The sequence below is a fragment of the Crassostrea angulata genome, unplaced genomic scaffold (genome assembly GCF_025612915.1).
Source record: "Crassostrea angulata isolate pt1a10 unplaced genomic scaffold, ASM2561291v2 HiC_scaffold_60, whole genome shotgun sequence".
NCBI lineage: Eukaryota > Metazoa > Mollusca > Bivalvia > Ostreida > Ostreidae > Magallana > Magallana angulata.
Genome location: NW_026441615.1, coordinates 1 through 20,000, shown reverse-complemented (window position 1 = coordinate 20,000; position 20,000 = coordinate 1). Strand labels below are relative to the sequence as shown.

General features: G+C 31.9%; 3 protein-coding genes across 3 annotated transcripts; all 3 read left to right on the top strand.

Annotated features, from left to right (window-relative positions):
* Positions 1-377: 377 nt before the first annotated feature.
* On the top strand, positions 378-2,190 carry LOC128168867 (uncharacterized; the record flags this gene model as incomplete). Its single annotated transcript, XM_052835022.1, has 5 exons — positions 378-512; positions 635-784; positions 888-972; positions 1,063-1,187; positions 1,332-2,190. Coding segments are annotated over 5 exons (807 nt in total), but the record flags the coding sequence as incomplete, so codon positions are not given.
* Positions 2,191-4,593: 2,403 nt separating this feature from the next.
* Positions 4,594-13,942, top strand: LOC128168866 (uncharacterized). Its single transcript, XM_052835020.1, has 12 exons — positions 4,594-4,701; positions 4,804-4,911; positions 5,000-5,145; positions 6,263-6,340; positions 7,970-8,056; positions 8,141-8,251; positions 9,486-9,638; positions 9,829-9,978; positions 10,597-10,678; positions 12,203-12,327; positions 12,474-12,678; positions 12,773-13,942. Exons 1-12 carry the CDS (start codon positions 4,611-4,613, stop codon positions 13,003-13,005), a joined length of 1,569 nt encoding a protein of 522 aa, XP_052690980.1. The 5' UTR covers positions 4,594-4,610; the 3' UTR covers positions 13,006-13,942.
* A 2,818-nt stretch (positions 13,943-16,760) lies between these two features.
* LOC128168865 (uncharacterized) lies at positions 16,761-19,924 on the top strand (the record flags this gene model as incomplete). The annotated part of the gene is made up of 4 exons (XM_052835019.1): positions 16,761-16,807; positions 19,378-19,478; positions 19,637-19,699; positions 19,779-19,924. Coding segments are annotated over exons 1-4 (318 nt in total), but the record flags the coding sequence as incomplete, so codon positions are not given.
* Positions 19,925-20,000: the final 76 nt, after the last annotated feature.

The window sequence follows — 20,000 nt, the reverse complement described above, 5'->3', positions numbered from 1 at the left end:
TGTCAACCGACGCGAAGCGGAGGTTGACAAAGGTTTTCGAGGGGTGTCAATTTCAACTGTTATCCTCCCAAACAGGCACTATTTATTTTGTTATACTGAATGTCTTAATTCTTAAGAAAATTATACTGCTTTTATATAGGAATAACGTGAATTCTACAGCGAACCGTACGCGCATAATTTTCGCGCATGTAACAATTTGTAAATTTACCCTTTGCTAAGTGCGTTGCTAACGCTGAGGGTAATAGTAAGGATTATGAACTGCGTCTTAACCAATCAGATTTCAGTATTTAACATGAAAGAATAACAACATAAAATGGTATCTTGAAATATAGCTTTACACTGCATACTTTTATATCAATACCTTATCTTTAATTCAGAAAGATGTGGGTGAGTATTTCATGATAAACAGCTCAACCGGATTCCTTTCCCAAGTCAAACACTTCGATTACGAAGATACAGGCATACAATGCAACCTTGGAAAAGGAGGAGGGTTTGTGAAGATTATAGCTGAGGTGAATCTTATATTATTATTTTTTATTCGAGATGTGTAATTGGAATAGAATAATTGTATTCAACAACTATGTGATTATATGTTTACTATTCAGAGATAATGTTGATCTCTTACTTATTTCAGGATGGACTCTACAAAACATCAAAATCCCTGAGTGTGACGTTTATCAACATTGATGATGCTCCTCCACTGTTTGTTAGCAGTGATTGTTCCACTGTGTGCTCTAAGTGTCCGATATTGTCTCTCAGTGCTATTGTTCACTTTACTTATCATGTAAATCAATTCAGCATATCGGTTTTACATGTAATATAAGATTAAATTCTATCGTATGTGTGGTTTTCCCAAAATAAAGTTACAACCAGTCTTTATATTTCAGGGCCCGATACTCACAAACCCACCCGGTATAAAAGCGATAGATCTTGATACAGAACAGTCAAATATCATCGACTATAATTTAGATAGTAAGTGAAGAAAGCCATGTATATAAAGATTGTTTTTAATCATAAAGAATTAAAAGGTATCAATAACCAATAGTTTCTTGTTTCTGATAGTCTACCCTACAAAGTACAAGGATATGATACGTTTTGAGAACGGCAGATTTGTCCTTCTGCAGTCGTTTGCGAATTTCTCTGAATATAGGGAGGAATCCGACTTCTCTGTAATAGTGACCATCCAGGTTAGTGCAAACTTGTCCAGTATCATCATTCTACATTATTATAAGATTGACATTTATTCACATGGCGTTGTAGATTTTAGTTTGCATTTATGTTGCCTTAAGGTCTACTTCTGTATAAATTGTGTAGACAAAATGTTATTTCAGGCAACAGGGAGTAATGGACAGACTTCGAAAAAATTGTCTTTCACGATATACGTAATGGTTGCTCCAATATCTTCCAGTCAGCAAACTTCATTGAGTCAAACAGACGAGATTATGATCCTGAGTCAGTCAACAAAGAACATCATAATCATTGTATTGGGTGTGGTTGTTGTCCTTTTCTCTGTTGCTCTTGTATATGCTGTTTACAAAATTAGAAGCCAGCATAAGAAGGCAAAAGATGGTGAAACTAGTTATGAGGAAGTCAAACGGAATACCGTAACAAATGAAAACGTTTATGCTACTATTCAAAATTAGTTACATAATCTTTGAAGAAATATGCGCACTTTCTAATCTTGAGAATCAAAGCATACTGTAACTGATAATATATTTGCTTTTTATGTGCATATGCAAATGTAAATATATTTGTAAAACTTCAACACCCTAGTTTTAAGACTTTTCAATGTTTCTGCTTTATGTATTTATTGTGTAAAAAGTTTTGGACGTGTTGTAAGACACCGTTTGTATATGGAAAAGAATTCATGTTCACAGATAGGTCAACAAGTGGCCTATTGCAGATCTTTTAGATTTCTTTCGTTTGACAGAATAACATGGTTTTATTTTCTTCACATTTAACGTATAACGTGAGGGCATGATAATTGTATTGTTTTTTTTTTACATTACGTTGAGCGAAAGTATGGTAAATTAACTTAATATGAAAAAGACAAGGCTTGATTATAAAATGGAGAAGAAGAACTTGCTTTAGAGCGATTAATCCTTAAAATATTGAACTTGTTTACAAAAATCAATGTTGAGTGTATAGTTTATAACAACACAGAGTAGTGGAGTAAAACATGGAATGTATTCTCTCACGATTTATGTACTATTTTGTAGTATTACTATTTATTTAATATCATTAAATAAGTTAAAATGTATGCCTTAGTGGTTCATTAATATCTTTTTCATGATAAGAATATTACACATTTTTTAGATCTGTTTAGGCAAGTTTAACGTTGGATGCGTTGTTCAGCGGGCCCAGGAATTAAAATTTCCAGCGAGTTAAGGTGGCTCAGTACATCGTGAAATATTTTCTCAAATCAGAAAATTTCTTGATGATGATAGATATTATAATGGATAAGAAGTATTTAAGTCTAATAGACAAACAAATGTGCAAGTTTGGATGAAAAATGACATTTTCAAAAATTTAATTCAGTTAAAATGAACAATAGCTCCAGGCGGATTCGAACTCATCATCTGCGGTACAGAAGCCCAATACTGTATCCATTGAGCTATGACGATATACAACAATGATATAAACCGTTCAACGAAACATTTGAATCGCCATCTTGTGAGGTAGTGTCATAAAAAGTATAAGTGTAGGTGTAGTGAGTTACCTTAAGAAAATTGACAAAACTTGTATACTTATTATTGTAAAGTAATCCCCCCAAATTAATATATATCATAGAAACTACATGTTTTACAAAATCAACAAATATTTAAGCAGTGAATACAAATACACATTATTATATGAGTGAATCCGGATCCTTTAACGATATTTTTGATACCCCGGTGTCTCCAGAGAATGACAAGTGCAGACAACTTCTGGCCTCACAAACTAGACAAAAGGAACACAGAAGCATGCTAGACAAGAAAGTAAATTAAAGGTTGTGTACAGAGAGCAAAGGGTTATCTCAGGAGAATCTAACAACCAAATTTTAGAGCACCAGGTCTATAAACAAAGCAGGTGTGACGGGTATTTTCATTAGACCTGTAGTTGCACTCTTTGACGAAACCTTAAGTTTCTATTTTGTAACAGAGTGGATATTACAATGATATAGAAGAGAAAGTTAAATTGAAACATTTATTTAACATTATAATCCTGCTTTAAAAAACAAGACTGACAATGCATCGCAAGCTGAGTTCAGAAAAGAAATTCAAGTAAAAAACAAAATTGAAGTAAAGAGGGTCAGAACTTTAAAAAAAGATGTGGTTGACTTTAAGGAAACTAAAATTGCACGATTGATTTTGAATTTGATATTAAGGTGGATCCCTACTCCAGTGACGCTGATAGTTTTGCAAACATTGTATTGAAAATTATGCAATCATCATTAGTGATTTAGCAATTATTGTGTAGACCCGAGATAATGATACTATTTTAGCAGCAGACTAATGTTTATTTTGTGATTGCTTACAAAGTTTTTATCTTAGATTAGCATATGCTTTAATTTATTGTACTTGTACATGCATGGTAAAATGTTTGTACTTTGCACAAGGTTCTTACAAAATTGCTAATCATATCACAGAGCTATCTCTTTAAAATAAAGACTTGTATTAAAGACGACTATTTGCAAAATTAATATTTACAAATTCACCACGAAAATGTTGAAAAAAAAATTAAAAAAAAAAAATTATTGATATTTTTCTAAGGTCAAGTTGATCAAACGAAATGGAGGGTAACCATGACCTAAAAGTTGTAGAAAGAAAATAAGCATGTTAATCCCTATATCCGTGAAGTTTTAAAAGTGCAACGGATAAAAATCAAAACTCAAAAGAAAGAAAGCCAGTTGACAATCAAATTAAAAAATATGTTAAGATATTTCAAATTTTGGAATAACAATGTTTTCCGGTCTCGTTTTCTTTTCCTACAAAATGTCCTTTCTATTAGTTTATCAATGAATTTCACAACTGCATCCAACACAATTTCTGATGTAAAAATGTAAAAATAATTTTACTTGAAATTGTATGTAAAAACTACCCCCAAAAAATTGCCTTAAAACAAGAATGTAACTAATATGCTAGATAATAACCTGTAGCCGTGGATTCATACAGCTGATTCAGTGACGTGGATAAATTAGAAGCTGTTCAGTTATTGGTATTTATTAGTAACCGTGGTTGTGAGCCACAATACAGACAATTTGTTGGAAAGAGTAGCATTTGTAAGGTTAAGGGTCTCAAATAAACGAGAAGACATGTCCTAATCATATATTTTGAAACTATCAAAAGTTTAGATCTTCCTCTGTTATTGCAAATATCTCTAACTATTTCTTGATTAATACCAAAGGTATAGATATTTTGATTATAAATACAATAAGTGATTCAGAAAAAGAAAACCTTTGCCATTTGTTTATTTCGACAATGAAAGACACGAAAGACACAATAAAATTCATTTTACAGTGCAATATCTGTGATCAAAATTTAAAAGTGAGATAAAATGAAAATCGATAAAGGAACGCTTCACTCCAATATGCATGCAATTTCAGATCGGGTAGCGTGTTAAGAGGTTTAATGGATGGAAGTGTATTGAGTCCTTTGACCATGTGTTGTGTTTTTAGGTTTGCTCTGTACCTATATTTACTGGCCATGCCCTTGTGTGACGGTATGTTAACCATTAAATCATGTGATGACAAGAAAGACAATGAAATGATGTGGATTAATAGTTACCAAATTTTTGTTTGATTTTTTTTAAAACTTTAAAAAGCAGGAATACATAGCAGGGACAGGACACCACCTAACAGCGCTGCAGAATTACCCTGTTCTTACTCTCCTCTCCCTGGCCATGTTTACTTTGACGAAACGTCTACTTTTGGTGAGAATTGAATTCTGATTGTGATGTTGTTAAAAATATTTTAATGAATACTAGAGTATTTACAAGGTTTTAATATCGATCTTTCAAGGTTCGGTTATTTTTGTATCAAATGAGATCACTTCAACGAAGCAAGATTGGAATGTTACAAGCAGGCATCACCGAATTGCAATAACGCTTTTTGATAAGCGTTACAACATTATCTTGCTGACAAATGTTGATTTGGACGTGACTAATGTAAGTTGATATTTTTTAAAAAATATGAAATATTCTCTGACAATTTAGATTAAATTATCCTAGTTGGTATATATATACTACTATATTAAAATAATAGACTCGAATTTTTTACCTTTAATGCCGAGAAATCGGAAGAGTACTTTCATTCGGTTTATATATTTTAAACATTATAAGCACTTGAAGATTTCTAATTTGTTTTTATTTTTTCTCAATCAAGCTTCGTTATTTAATAATCAAAGAAATTTCCTTTAAAAAATCTGAAAATTATGGATTTTTCGGATTTTACTATCATGCGCATTACATTCACGCTAATTCACGAGAGGCTCTTTTTGTTTCCACAAGTGCACATTTGCATCGATAAACTCAGAAACGATATTATAAATAAGGGTTAATTTTCGTTGAAAATTAGTGATATATATATTCTGTTCATCTAACTCTAACTCATTGCATTTAATATGAAAAATCTCGATAGTTCCGAATGTCAACTCGAAGCGAGTGAAAAACGTTGCCGGAGAAAGTGTTGAATTCTTCATTAATATGAATTAAATTTTTAGATGAAAGGTATTTACAGCCTCAAAATGGTTTCTTATGAATAATTTGACTGTTATGTTTTTAATGCAGCTTCATTATTTTTCTCCAAAATCGTTTGGGAGCGATTCTACAATTTGTTGCTATATAAGGGGTATATGGGAAGCATTTTAACTGTGGTATAGGCCTGTCCTGACTCTTTAATAATTTCAAAGACTAAAATGATATTAATATTGATAACAAGCTATCAGTTAGTCTGTGACTTTTGCCATTGTCTTGTATCCTGTGTTTTGAATGCTGGTTTCTCACATGTTATTTGTTATCTGTATGCATGATAGTTTACTAATATAATTGTTACTTTAAATTTGATTTGTGTTTAAAAGACGAAATTTATTTATCTGAAAACAATCTTATTTTAAATGAGATAAAAATTTACAACCCAAATAACCACAACAATGTTTATCTATCTATCTATCTATCTATCTATCTATCTATCTATCTATCTATCTATCTATCTATCTATCTATCTATCTATCTATCTATCTATGACTGTATACAATATAGATAATATATACATGTTTATTTTTAGCCGCATGACACCTGCAACAATCTATTGCAAACATTTGTGCAAAGAATATCGTGCTTTAGCGGTGCTAACTTTGAAAAGGTAAGTGTGATAAATGAATAATACTTACCTTGATCGGCTTCTAAAAGATAAATGTAAAACATGAATTATTCCACATAAAGAATTTCCCATACAAGCCGCCGACCACTTAACGTTATATACAGAAAAGATGGAAGAAGAAGGAACTTACAGAAAATTACAAGTTCACTTATAAATAAAATTCAATTTTTTAAAATGTTATTGATTAGAAGGGGTATAACAAAACAGTTGTTGACTGTGTCTCGGGCAACAGCTGATCTGTCGGACCGGCTTGCAAACTGTTGTCCGCGGCCTTCAGCCTTGGGCAACAGTTTGCGAGCCGGTCCGACAGATCACCAGTTGCATTCGACCCCAGTCAACAACTGTATATTGTTGTTAATGGATAAAATAACTAATTGGATGTGTTGTGAAGTACGCTATTCCATATACATATTTATTTTTTTCTAATTGTAAAAATTATTTACTTGTTGAAATAGAGTTCAGTCATATTGTGTGGTGAAGAGGTGCAATCATGATAAGTAAAAAAAAACCTCTAAATGATCAATCTCATTATTGAGCTGATTAAAATATGTTTTAAGTAATATAAAACTATGCGAAAAACTATCAGTCTAGCTTAACATGCTTGATATAATTATCAAAAATTGTTAAATGTTAAATTTAATATCAGAGGGAATATTTATGATTATAATATATGAACAAAAAAGAATTATAATTGTTAGCAAGTTCATAAAATATTTGGTCCTCTGAGATTTATTATACAGTTGTTGACTGGGCCTTCGGCCTTGGGAAACAGTTTGCGAGCCGGTCCGACAGATCAACTGTTGCCCAAGACACAGTCAACAATTGTTTTGTTATACCCCTTCTAATCAATAACACGTTTTCGCGGTCAACAGTCTTTTTAACAGTCGATTTTAACAGTTCAAATTTAACAGTTTCAGTCCAACAGTCAAAATGCTGGAATTTTTTTCGTATACAGTTATATAGTATCTAATTTACAGGTGTATAACAATACAAATATGTTAAAAATCAAGCAATTTTTTTTATTTGATAAAACAAACATAAACTTTTAAACTAGATTTAATATTTAAATTGTTTAAAATGTTTTCAGATAAGTAGCTTGTTAAAATTAGTGGGCAAGTATCTGTCAGCGAGTCACTCAAGTAAGCTTATGATATTTGAGTATATTCCTGATGTATTAAGTTTTACTTCTATAGTTTCGGTTTTCTTATCATTGTGAAAAACGGGAATCAGAAAAAGAACGCCGGCATACCACATTGTTAAAAACAAACCCTGCATCCTCAGCATGAATGCAACTTACAGATTGTTCCTTGCCTTCTTTTCTTTGAACTTAGAAATAAGTTATATAAACGTCTTGTGCCTCTACGTGGTCATACATTACTTGTTTGCTAATCTCTAAATTTCTCAAGTTTCCTTTAGATAATCCGTTCATCAGACGGACTCTCAATACATAGATTTAGGAAAGTTTTTAGAACTTGTACCAAACCCATAATACATGATTGCATTAAAATATGCTGTATCTATTTTATTATGATGTGAAACGCTTTATATATGTACCAACAAATATTAAGTTTCATGACTGATAGTGATATATTACAGTAGTTACATTCTTAGGTCGACAAAGATGTCACGTTTCACGTGCGGCCCGTGAACGAACACCCTCCTACTGTAGGTGACCTACCTGGAATCCAGATATCAGAGGTCGGTTCTTACGACACATGTTGATGATATATACGTTGTAATATGTAAGTCAGATGGTATTACTGACCAACCTAATCATTGTAGGAAACATATTCTGTACCAAATTTTATACTGCGTCTTTCGGACTTCTTCACAGACCGGGATTGCCCGAAGGAACACTTGGTGCTTAATATTTCGGAATACACAGCTACAGGGGTATACACAAATTTTGTTGACATTGTAATGATTTTTTAAAATTATTCTTATTGTGTTCATTCTGCCTTTAGCAATACCAATTAAGATTTTTTAACCAGTCTCTTAAACTCTTGAAAAAGGATGAAATATCTGAGAATTTGCTTTTAAAAAAAATCACAGAAATGCTTTTTTGTACATATAGTCTAACGTGCATGAAATAGGTTTTCAAGACTGTAGGTTTATATTTAAATAAGATTATTTGCTTGTTAACTGTGATTAGCACGCTGCCCGAAACGGCGCGTGCACTTCTATCTCCGAGCAATGTATACGTTTTGGGCATTCAAAGTGCATGCGCCACAGAAAACCGGGTGATAGTCATTGTATACGTTTCAAATCAAAATCGGTTATTGAGAAAATGTTTATTTAATTCTCGTTTTTTGATTTGCTCAGGCAGAGCAGCCAAATCTCATATCGAACTCATATCGAAACGTTGCAGTAGTTTCGGACAATTGCATCATAGCCAGTGAGCATCGATAGGCATATTTTTGTATGCCAAACCTATCTAATCTATTGCAATGGCCTGTTAATTGTAATCACAGCTTTTCATACCTCGCTTTTTCTCTTTTATGATACATGTACTAATGCCACTTAAATTGTCATTATTTATGTCTCGTAATTTTTAGTTCGACTGGGTTCTTTTTGCAATATTATGTTCTTTCTGTTCAATTGTTGAATTATGTTTGTTAATATATAAATACTTTTCTTATTTGTCAGAGACTAGAGACTCTTTGGTCCATCGTTTAGACAAATTCTGTTTTGGCAAATAACAGAGAACAAATTTTGATAAACATATTTATGAATTTGAAGCAACTTTATTATTTTCATTTTCTCAAGTTTAAACGGCTAGGTATCTGAAACCAAAACTACGAAGGTCCGAAAAAAATAAAGGTCGAACAAACCAAGGGCAGAACTAAATAAAGTCGAAACGTATTGTTACCCCTTGACATCACCTGTTGTTTTCCATGACACAATCTAACCCTGTATCATTGCAAAAGCAAAGCACTTTTACGTGTTCTACTGGTTTATGCTTTGAAATCTGACTGCCAAATATACATATACGTTTTTTTTAAATCAATGAACAATTAAAGGAATGACTTCAGGTTAATATGAAAATAATTGTTATCTAATATTCAGTGTTCAAAACTGAGAAATGGATATCTTTACCAATTATACTTGAAAATATGTTTTATTTTAGATGCAGGTGGCTCACGATGCCAGCTATTTTTTCATGATTAATAGTACTTCAGGATTTCTCTACCAGAGCAAAGTCTTTGACAATGAAGACATATATTCCTTCATACATTGCGACCAGTGGAAAGAAGGAGGATTTCTGAACATTACAGCAAATGTAAATTAAATAGGTTTGCCTTATGAAAATTAAAAGGGAACTGCCACAGTTTCAAAATTGTCATATAATTGACTTTCTTCTAAAAATCGCTGATCGCAATTTTATTGCTACTCTTGTGGATAAGCTATATTTCTCCTATTTAAGTTACAAACTTATATACGATGAGTGCTAAATAATGTTATAATTATAGGACGGAATTCACAAAACATCAAAGTCCCTGAGGGTGACGTTTGTCGACATAGATGACCATCCTCCTGTTTTTGTAATGAGCGGATGTACTACAATATGCTATGTTTGTCCGAGGACGGATCTGGACGCTATCGTTAACTATTATGGTCAGGTAATTCAAGAATAAAATTCTATTGAAAATATTATATGAATGTAAAGTAGTAGTTTGGCGCAAAACATTTTATTTGAAAAAACAAAATACATACACCATTATTTGGTTCAAACCTTCTCTCTTTTAAATATCTCTTGAGTGCTTAGATAAAAGTAAACTAGCATTTCATCACATCTTCACATCTTTTTGCGTTTAAAAAAATGAGTACCGTATCGTAATTCATCTTACGTAATAAACCAACACCTGAGTCGTAATTAAATCTATGTTTACATATCTTATGCAAAGTACCTTTTTATTGAGAAATATTCACCATTTGAACTTTAAATAAGATTAACCCGAATAAAAATGAAAATAGTGTATGTAAATAAGAAGCTAATTTGAAATCATCGAAATTGCACCACAAACAAGTTACAGCAAACATTTTAATTTGGTTACTATAAATAATTTTGTCAGTATTTTATTATTTCTAGTTTGGAAGTGTCTTGTTCTGACTATTAATCTCCTCAGAAAAATATTTATAAATTTTTCATTCTAAAGTTCGGTTTAAACTTGAGATAGCATTCACATGCACAGTCTACAATATTTTGTAACATTTATTTTTCATCAACAATGTTACAGGATAGTATCAACACCTACCCACCCTACATAACGGTCTTAGATCCTGACACAAGTACCACAAATTTCACATACGATATGGAAGGTAATGGTTTTTAGCTGGGCTCATTGCGTAAGTAAAGGTCAGACACAACCTAACAGAAAGTAAACCCCAATTAAACCCTGGGTTGACTTTCTGGGTTTACTCTGGGTTAAGTCCGGGTTTACTAGAGTGGACCCAGATTAAATTCAAAGTAAACCCAGAGTGGACACAAAGAGTAAACCCCGATCATAAGTATGAAAGCAGACCCTACATGTGTATTTGGAATATACAAGGGGCAGGAATTACAGGCAGTAAGATTGTAAGATAGAATACAGGTCTGCATCACACTTCAGTGCATACATTTAAGGAATGAATTCAATATTTATTTGTTTTATACGATATAAAATGGTTTGGGGCAGTTTACGCTTTATAAACCGCGAAGCGGTTTATAAAAAAGCGTAAACTGTTTCAAACCATTTTATATCGTATAAAACAAATAAATATTGAATTCATTCCTTAAATGTATGCACTGAAGTGTGATGAATGTGATGAATTCAATATTTATTTGTTTTATACGATATAAAATGGTTTGAAACAGTTTACGCTTTTTTTTTATAAACAACGCTTCGCGGTTTATAAAGCGTAAACTGCCCCAAACCATTTTATATCGTATAAAACAAATAAATATTGAATTTATTGCTTATAATTTAATTTTTTTACTCTTCATTGTAGATAGAAACGGTCATTTGACCTTTGAAATGACGTTAAATTGTACAAAATTCATACGTAACGTCAGGCGTATTGATATGTTTTTGACGTTAGTCTTACTATGACGTAGGCAACATTCTTTATACGATATAAAATAATTTTTAGCCAATCAGAAAGCTCGTTACAACCAGAATTAAATTATTTGACCCTAAAAGCCATTCTAGAGTAAATCCAAATTAAACCCAAAGTAAACCCCGAGTGGACCCAAATTTTCAAAAAGTAAACCCGGAGTAAACACAAAGTAAACCCGGGGTTTAGTTAGGGTTTACTCTGGTTTTAGGTGGGTTCTGATCGGTACTGTACAGTGCACGGTTTACGGATGTTGATTGAACTTCCCTTAACATCGTTCTACTTTACTGACGTTAACTAATGTGCATTACGTTATCAGTTTCAAAGAAGGGTGATTTTGAATCTGAAAATCACAGTGTGTTGATCCTGAAAACCGGATCACACTTTGTAAAATGAACAGTATCATGATTTATCCATATATATTAATATCTTGTTATTTACATTTTATTCCAACATTTATTGTAAATTATATCAGATTCTTTAGCTATTGTCATTTTATAGGAGTAAAGGAAATATAAATCAATTGTGTCTCTTAATTCATATTTAAGTTTTCTTATTAAAGGATCCAATATTGCATTTTTTTCTATATTGTACATTCATAAATATGTTTCTAGTACTAAATACATTATGGTTTAATCTTTTAACTGATCTTAACTTACAACACACTTTCAATCATTATAAAAGAATAGATATCTTATATCGTTTGCATTTAATGTGATATAATGATTATTCGTACACAATTTATTTCAGTCTATCCAAAAAAGTACAAGGACAATATCCGGTTTGTGAATGGGAGTTTTCACCTTCTGCAACCGTTGGCAAATTTCACAGACTTTCGGGAGCTTGCGGAATTTAAAATAACCGTGGTTTTGCAGGTATCGTACAATTTCATGAAGCATTTTATGTATTTCTATTAGATTACGATCAGTTTCAAATCATCAACAAGATTTTGAGTTTCATATTGTAAATTTCATAGTCTCCACTGCTGTTTTTAGTCAAATTATAAAGTTTGCCCATCTAGGCAACAGGGAGTAATGGTCAGACAGGAAATTGTACATTACTAATACGCGTAGTAGATACTCCGGGTACAGCATTAAAACAAACGACGATAACAAAGAAGTTTGAGACAACACCAACAACGACGTCAAACACTCTGTTCACCAAATTACAGGAAATGACGTCATTACCAACGGGAAGCACATATACACCATCTAATACGACATCGGGTAATATATAAACTTTTTAATTCACATTGTTCGTGAGAGTACTATCCATGTTTGTTGCAGACTTACATTGTATTAACATTTGTTTCGTCATCAGATAGAGCCATTAAAAAGCCTCAATCTTCCCATGCTACGTCAGACTCAACGAAAGACATCGTAATCATTGTACTGGCCGTGGTTGTTGGTCTTCTGATCTCTGCATGTATCATCCACACTGTATGCAGAATCAGAAATCAGAAAACGAAGTCAGATGACAAAGTACCAAGCTATGAAGAAGTTAAAAGGAACAACGATACAAAGGAAAATGAATATGCCACGATTCAAAATTAGCTAAATAGGCTTTTCAATTTCAGCAGACGGCTCTCTTAATAAATATGAATTGGTCATTAGGTGTATAATACTGATCTTATTTGCTAATTCCATAGAAGTATTAAAAAATGTACGTTTCTGATCTATTTTTTCCTCTGTGACATATCATTTCATTAAGAAAATTAACGAGTACACGTTTACATCCAAAGATAAGAGTCATGACTTTACAACGACACGTGTAGCGTGCAGCTCTCATAAGTCTAACGAATTTTGCTTAAGCCTGCCCCGGATTCTGTTAACTTCCAGGTCCGTGGCCAATAATCGGGCTTACTTTAATTAACACTTTGTTTGATTCAGACATTGATTGACAGTGAGTCATTGAATACACTGAGTAATTGAATAATTCTATTGATACATTGCAGTCGGTTGATTGTCATAATTGAATACATTGAGCAATTAAATTGATACATTGATTGTCATATTGAAACATTCACTAAAGCAAAACATTGATTATACTTTATTGATTTGCATATTGATTGATTCATTGAAATATTGTTTGAATTATTGATTGATTGATTTCATTCATTGATTCATCTTGATTGATTGATTGTTTGGTTCATTGAAGATCTAACATCATAACTACCCAAAAGTCGATGTTGATCATTCAACTTACTCTATTGCTATATTTGCAATTTTTTGCATACAATTGAATAGTTTATGATGTACTGATAAATTAAAATAAAGCTATGACAGGGACTGCCAATACGGTGTTGTTAATCTATTCTATTAAAATAATCGTAATGATGTAGGTTAAATGGTTGACTCTGTTTGATAAATATTATGTATGAAAAAAATTTGATCTATAAAAATACGACAAAAGATTTCACCAATTTTTATATAGCATACATTTATCTTTAGGATTGTGAAAGAAAAGTAATTATGATCTATCCCTGAATACCTGAATGAAGTTTCGTCAATAAATACATTTGAAATATAGTAACTTGATGTATATTTATATTTTCAATGGGTCTTTAATCTGGTGTTTGTGGATGCGCACTCTATCCGCGAGTTTGGTTCCAGTTTGATTTATACAGTACAAGTAGGGCACGATGTCTTGCAGTAATTTAGGTACTTTTCAATTGTTAAAAAAATTTCAGGACTGGAAATCATGTCAAGTCATCTAATTGAAAATGTATTCGTATAAACTATGTCAAAAACGTGTTAAGGTTAAGATCATAGTAAATGAAAGGTGCTTACAGGTTTTTGAAATTCAAGATATAAATTCTTTTAATGATGCTTCATAACAATATCATTGTTTCATAGGGTGTACCGGGGCTTGATTTTTTGGTAAACACAATGAAAAATCATGTCTTAAACAATCATTTTCAATAAAATATGAAGGATTGAGGTAACAAATATCAGAGTTTTGTCCATTTTTGACTAATGAAATATACAGTAAAACTCGGTTATAGCGAAGTCATAGGGACCGTTGGGTTTACTTCGCTATATCCGTTATTCGTTATATCCGTATCTCTAGTATACTTCAAACTAAATAGTTAAATGGTAGTGCAAACATTTTTAAACTGTAACGTAACGAAATTCGCTATAGAAGTGTTAAATTTCATTATAATTCACTTCTGCGGGACTCAAAATTAGTTCGCTACATCCGTAAATTCGTTATATCCGAATTCGTTATAACCGTAAAATTTTGCAAAGATTTGTTGAAAATTTTACCGGGGACTCAAAAAAACTTCGCTATATCCGAGAATTCGTTATATCCGTGTTCGAAATAAACGAGTTTTACTGTATCTAGAATGCCTACAGTCTCTCCAAAAAACGGCATTTTACAAGCTCTTGATCTCCTCTTTAAATTTATGTCAAATAGAATATAGGTACCGGGATTACTTTTCCCGTGATTAAAAATAGAATATCAAAATATTTGTTACACGTCCTGTATAATAATATAAAGTATTCTAATATTTAGGTCTTTCCACCTTTCAGGTGAAAGACCTCTTGATTTCTTTATGTTTTTTATTCTTCTTCTTTTTTTCTTTTTAGCTCGGGGTGACTTTTTTATTATTAGAGTTATCCAAACAATTTAAACTTTATGTTATTGCTCATTAAAAGTTATGGTACCAATTGACCCTGTGTCAAAGAACTCCCAGAACTTACAGAGTTATTGCCCTTTGAGAAGGAGAAGAAAATGCTTGTTATCACTACTCCTCTGAAACCATAAGAGATAGAGATTTGGAACTTTTACCAATGTCTTCATTACAGTTAGAGGTTTCTTCAATCTATTCATACCAATAGATCTGAGGTCCCCTTGTAGTAGTTATTGCCCCTGAAAGTATTTTCATACAATCACTTCCATCTTCTTTATTATTAATCATAGAGACTTCGGACCACTTGGGATGGAAGCGTCTACCTTGGCCAAACAAAATGACATAAAGGTCAAAGGTCAAGGTCATTTGAGAAGCTGTTAATTAATAAGTTTTTATATTTCTTTTGTTAAGGATGGTAGAGAAAAACATTTTTTGATGGATTTAGTAGGACATTTTAAGACAATTTAAAATATAGCCCCTTGGCTCATACTTTTGAATAATTATAGAGTTATAGCCCCTATTGTACGAAATGCTTGTTATCGCTACTCCTCTGAAACCATAAGAGATAGAGACTTGGAACTTTTACCAATGTATTCAGTACACTTGGAGGGTTCTTCAATCTATTTATACCGAAAGGATCTAAGGCCCCCTTCTAGTAGTTATTGCCCCTGAAAGTTTTTAAATTTCTATAAAATCATTTCCAACTTTTTTATTATTAGTCGTACAGACTTCGGACCACTTGGAATAGAAGCATCTACCTTGGCCGAACAAAATGACATAAAGGTCAAAGGTCAACGTCATTTGGAAGTCCGTTAATTAATGAATTTTCATATCATTTGAATTACAGAATTATAGCAAGGGTTTCAATAGCTTGCTGGATTGCGCAATAAGGTATTCAATTGGGTCAGCCAGGTATCACATCAAGTCCTGTGGTTACTCAAGTGGAACTTGCCATTCATTTTGTTCAAAGACAGCTAGCCTCTAGAGCACTCTCTTCTATTGTTAGTTAAATCTATTTCTATAGTATTGGCTTGATAATACTAAAAAATCTCTTTAAAAACCATTTGTCAATTAATAGCTTCGTGGTTTTCCCATTTTATAGTACAACATGTATCATAGGTATAATAATTTTTTGTATACCTTATTGAGCAATCTAGCAATTCATTTAAAATATTAGGTGGAAAGACCTCTAATTGTTCGAGAACAATTAGCCTACTAGTTTTAGTTTGCTAGTGTTATGTTAAATACTAGTGAGAAAGATATACTTCATTATTTTATTTTTATTCTTAAGTTTGGTATCAGTCTCAGATAAATGTCATTGTTTGCGAGAAATTATCGCTGAGATTTATCATACACTATCAAACATTAGTTTTAAGTATTTTATGAAATCAACCATTCATCTATTGATCAATCTACAGGGTTTTGGTTTTTACCTACCGACCCTACATCAAGGCCTTAGATCATGACACAAGTACTGTGCTTTATTTTACAATACAGGAAGATTATGTTCCTTGTTAGCTTTAAACTTGACTCACTGGTTGAATAGTTTCTTTAACAAACATCTTTCTGTCGAGATTCAATAGAATATTATTACGTCGGAAAAGAATATTTGTTAACTTTAGTTTTAAAAGAGAAAGAGAAGTAGGAAAAGACATTCGGACTGAATCTGTTTTACTTTGGCTATTATTGGTTGGTTTCGAGAAAGTCATTTCAATGATAATGTAAGTAATTATGTCATAAAATATTTCTAAAGATATTCAAATTAATAAATATTATCAGAACAGTAACTAACGTAATCAGAAAGTGTCAGATCACTTCACGTCCATTTGCCAGGGAGGGATTGTCAGGTCAAACGAGACGCTTCTCGATTTTGATCTGATAATCCACGCCTGGCAAGTGGCAACAAAATGCAGCGTTATCCGACTCCTTGTATCAAGTTTCTTTTATGATAATTTAATAATTTAATTAAATCCTCGTTATACAATCGAGGCTGTTTTTATTCAGGGTTGTTTTTCCGCGTATCGGAAAGGCAAGTCGTTATTGCAATCCGGTAATTATTTGACATGAGCTTTTACATGTAATGGTATACCAAAACCACTTTAAGAATATAGCGTCTCTTCATAACAAAATTTACTGACAACAATTGTTTATAGCTGAATTGTCAGTATGTTTGTAGAAAACAACAATAACCTTTTCGAAGACATATTAGATATCAAGATGTGTAGATAAAGGTCAACTTTGACTAGCGAGATTCTGACTTTCATTACTAAGCTCATCAAAATACTTCCTGGAATCAAATATACCAATGATAAGTGAGGAAATGAAAGTTTATAAATTTTGTCTCTAACTACGCATGCATATTCAATAATCGTTTTATTGAGTTTAAATCAAATACTAATTATTGTATTTACTGTACGTACTTTACAGAAGTGTCATTTATTATCTCCTTTAAAGTTTGATTTGAGGAACAAGAATATCTTCTTACAACGTACTTTTTAATGTGAGAAAATCATTATTCGTACATGTACACTACATATTTCAGTATATCCTACGAAGTACAAGGGTATTATCCGGTTTATGAATGGAAGTTTTATCTTCTACAGCCTTTGGCATGTTCATCGACTTTAGAGAGCCTGCGGATTATAAAATAATAACGGTTTGCAGGCATCGTACACTATTATTAAAAATAATGCTTGTACTTCTATTTTATAACAATAATACGATACCAACGCAGCTGCAACACTTCATTTTCACAATGTCGAATACGCATTATCCACAAGGTGATGTGAACAGCTAGGACATCTGACATTGTGAAGTAACGGAAAAGTATCTACAAGCATGGTTTCAAAATGGTACAAACAAATATATTCGGAAACTAGTATACGAATTATTTCAACATAAAATAGATTTACATTGCCATGTTTTACCGCAAAAATTTAGTTATTCTGTACATTTTAAAAATTACCAAAAATGAGCAAGTTTCATTTATGAGACATTTATCATTTAATTTTACCGCCATTGGTATATAAGAAATATGAAATATGAAAAAATGGCAAGAAACGATTAAGTAAAAAAAAAAATGATGAAAAACTCTCTTGTTCTTTATATGCTTCTGTTTCAATTTTATTTAAACTAATTTATTTTTTGCTGTCAAATAATTTGATATGCACGAATGATCAGCATTCACAACCACAAGAAGACTGCAAGCCCTCGATGATTCTCACCTGTAAAACTTAAGCCGCACCCTGACCTGAAACTAAACACCCGGTAAAATTCAGTTTTTCAAAATGAAAGTAGAAGATGTATTACTGTACAGTTGTGAAAAGTAATAATCCGCAGTGGTAAGTTTTCAAATTATCATGCATACTTTGTGTTGATATTGTCTAGAATGAGAATCAATAAACCGATCGTTGGATAAATTTGACGCATTTATGTTCAGGGTTAGGGTTAGGGTTACATAAGATGTAAACAGGAATTTTTATTTTTAGTTTTAAATACTAGTTTAGTCCGACCCAAATATCATATTGAAATACGATATTTGCAACACTGTTACCCACAATTTTCCTGCGTATGTGTTAATGAGAGTTCTTTGGTTTTTTATTTTTTTAAATATTGTTTGATATATATCATATACACGTGGTTCCTGTTCCCGATATGTTATTGGAATATGTATTGTTCAAGTACAACAGCTTGCTCTACGACAAAATTATTGCCTAGCTTGTAAATTCTATAATGATTGAATTATAAGCAATTTACAATCTTGTATTTTATGAAAGTGTCTATCTTCTTAAATAATGAATATAATTTGTCTTCAACATAAATGGAATTAATTTACATTGAAAATTCAAAGCCTTAAATTTTGGAGTTTTGTAGATAATGAAAAATCATCAATTAGAAAACATTATAATTATCATAGCTCCGTTTGCAATTTTTTTCATCAGGTTCATAATATACAAATCCTAAATCTAAATAATGAATTACTTACAAGACAAAGTTTCTTCAAATCATTGACTTGAATCTAACGTAAACACCTACTTTGGAATGTTTATGGTATCAGATGTTTGAATATGAAGGCGTATTCAAGTGTAAGGTATCTTAATTAACAGAAAGGGAATGATTGATTTGATATAAAGAAATGTATTTTAGGTTCAATTTCTTGTTCAATTAACTTTGTCCGCCATTTCAAATATCATATTAATTATTCTGCAGAAAAACCAAATACGCCCCAATGAAACAATAAATGCCATTTAATGTTTCGTGGTGGTAGCAAGCAGGGATTTTGCTGTTTTAGGTTGAAAATGGGTGGCTTTTTACATCTTTGGACTAGGTGTGGAAGAACCTTGCTTCCTGTGTATGTTTATCTACTGGTCAGTTCTAGAATTTATTGTAAAGGTATGTAAACTGCGATGACTGTTAAATTAATAAATATATTCTTCTTCACATCGTACAATTGTTAAGGAATTTAATGTTTATTTTCTAAATCTCTGTAATGCAATAAAAGTTTGTCAGAATAAAGATTTATCTGACAGTGCCATTTTATTTAAAAACAGGTGATGGGTGTCTATCATTTCCAATTCCGATGAATATTTACTTTAACGAATCTTCAGCCTCAGGTAACTTTACTATAAAGGCCATCAATTACATACTCTGTTACGTTGATATTTTGCTTAACTTATTTTTCTGTTGATATAGGGTCCATAATTTTTGTATCAAGTAAGACCAACTCACAGACAAAAGAGTGGTTTGTGACAAGCATTGAACCGCGAGTTGCTCTGACGTTTGTGAAACAGACTTATCAAGTGGTACTGTTGTCAGAAGTAGATTTGGATGTGCCAAACGTAAGATATCATTTTGAAACTCAAATATACTAATAAATAAATCGAACACTTTATTTTAGATTAAGTTTTTTAAATA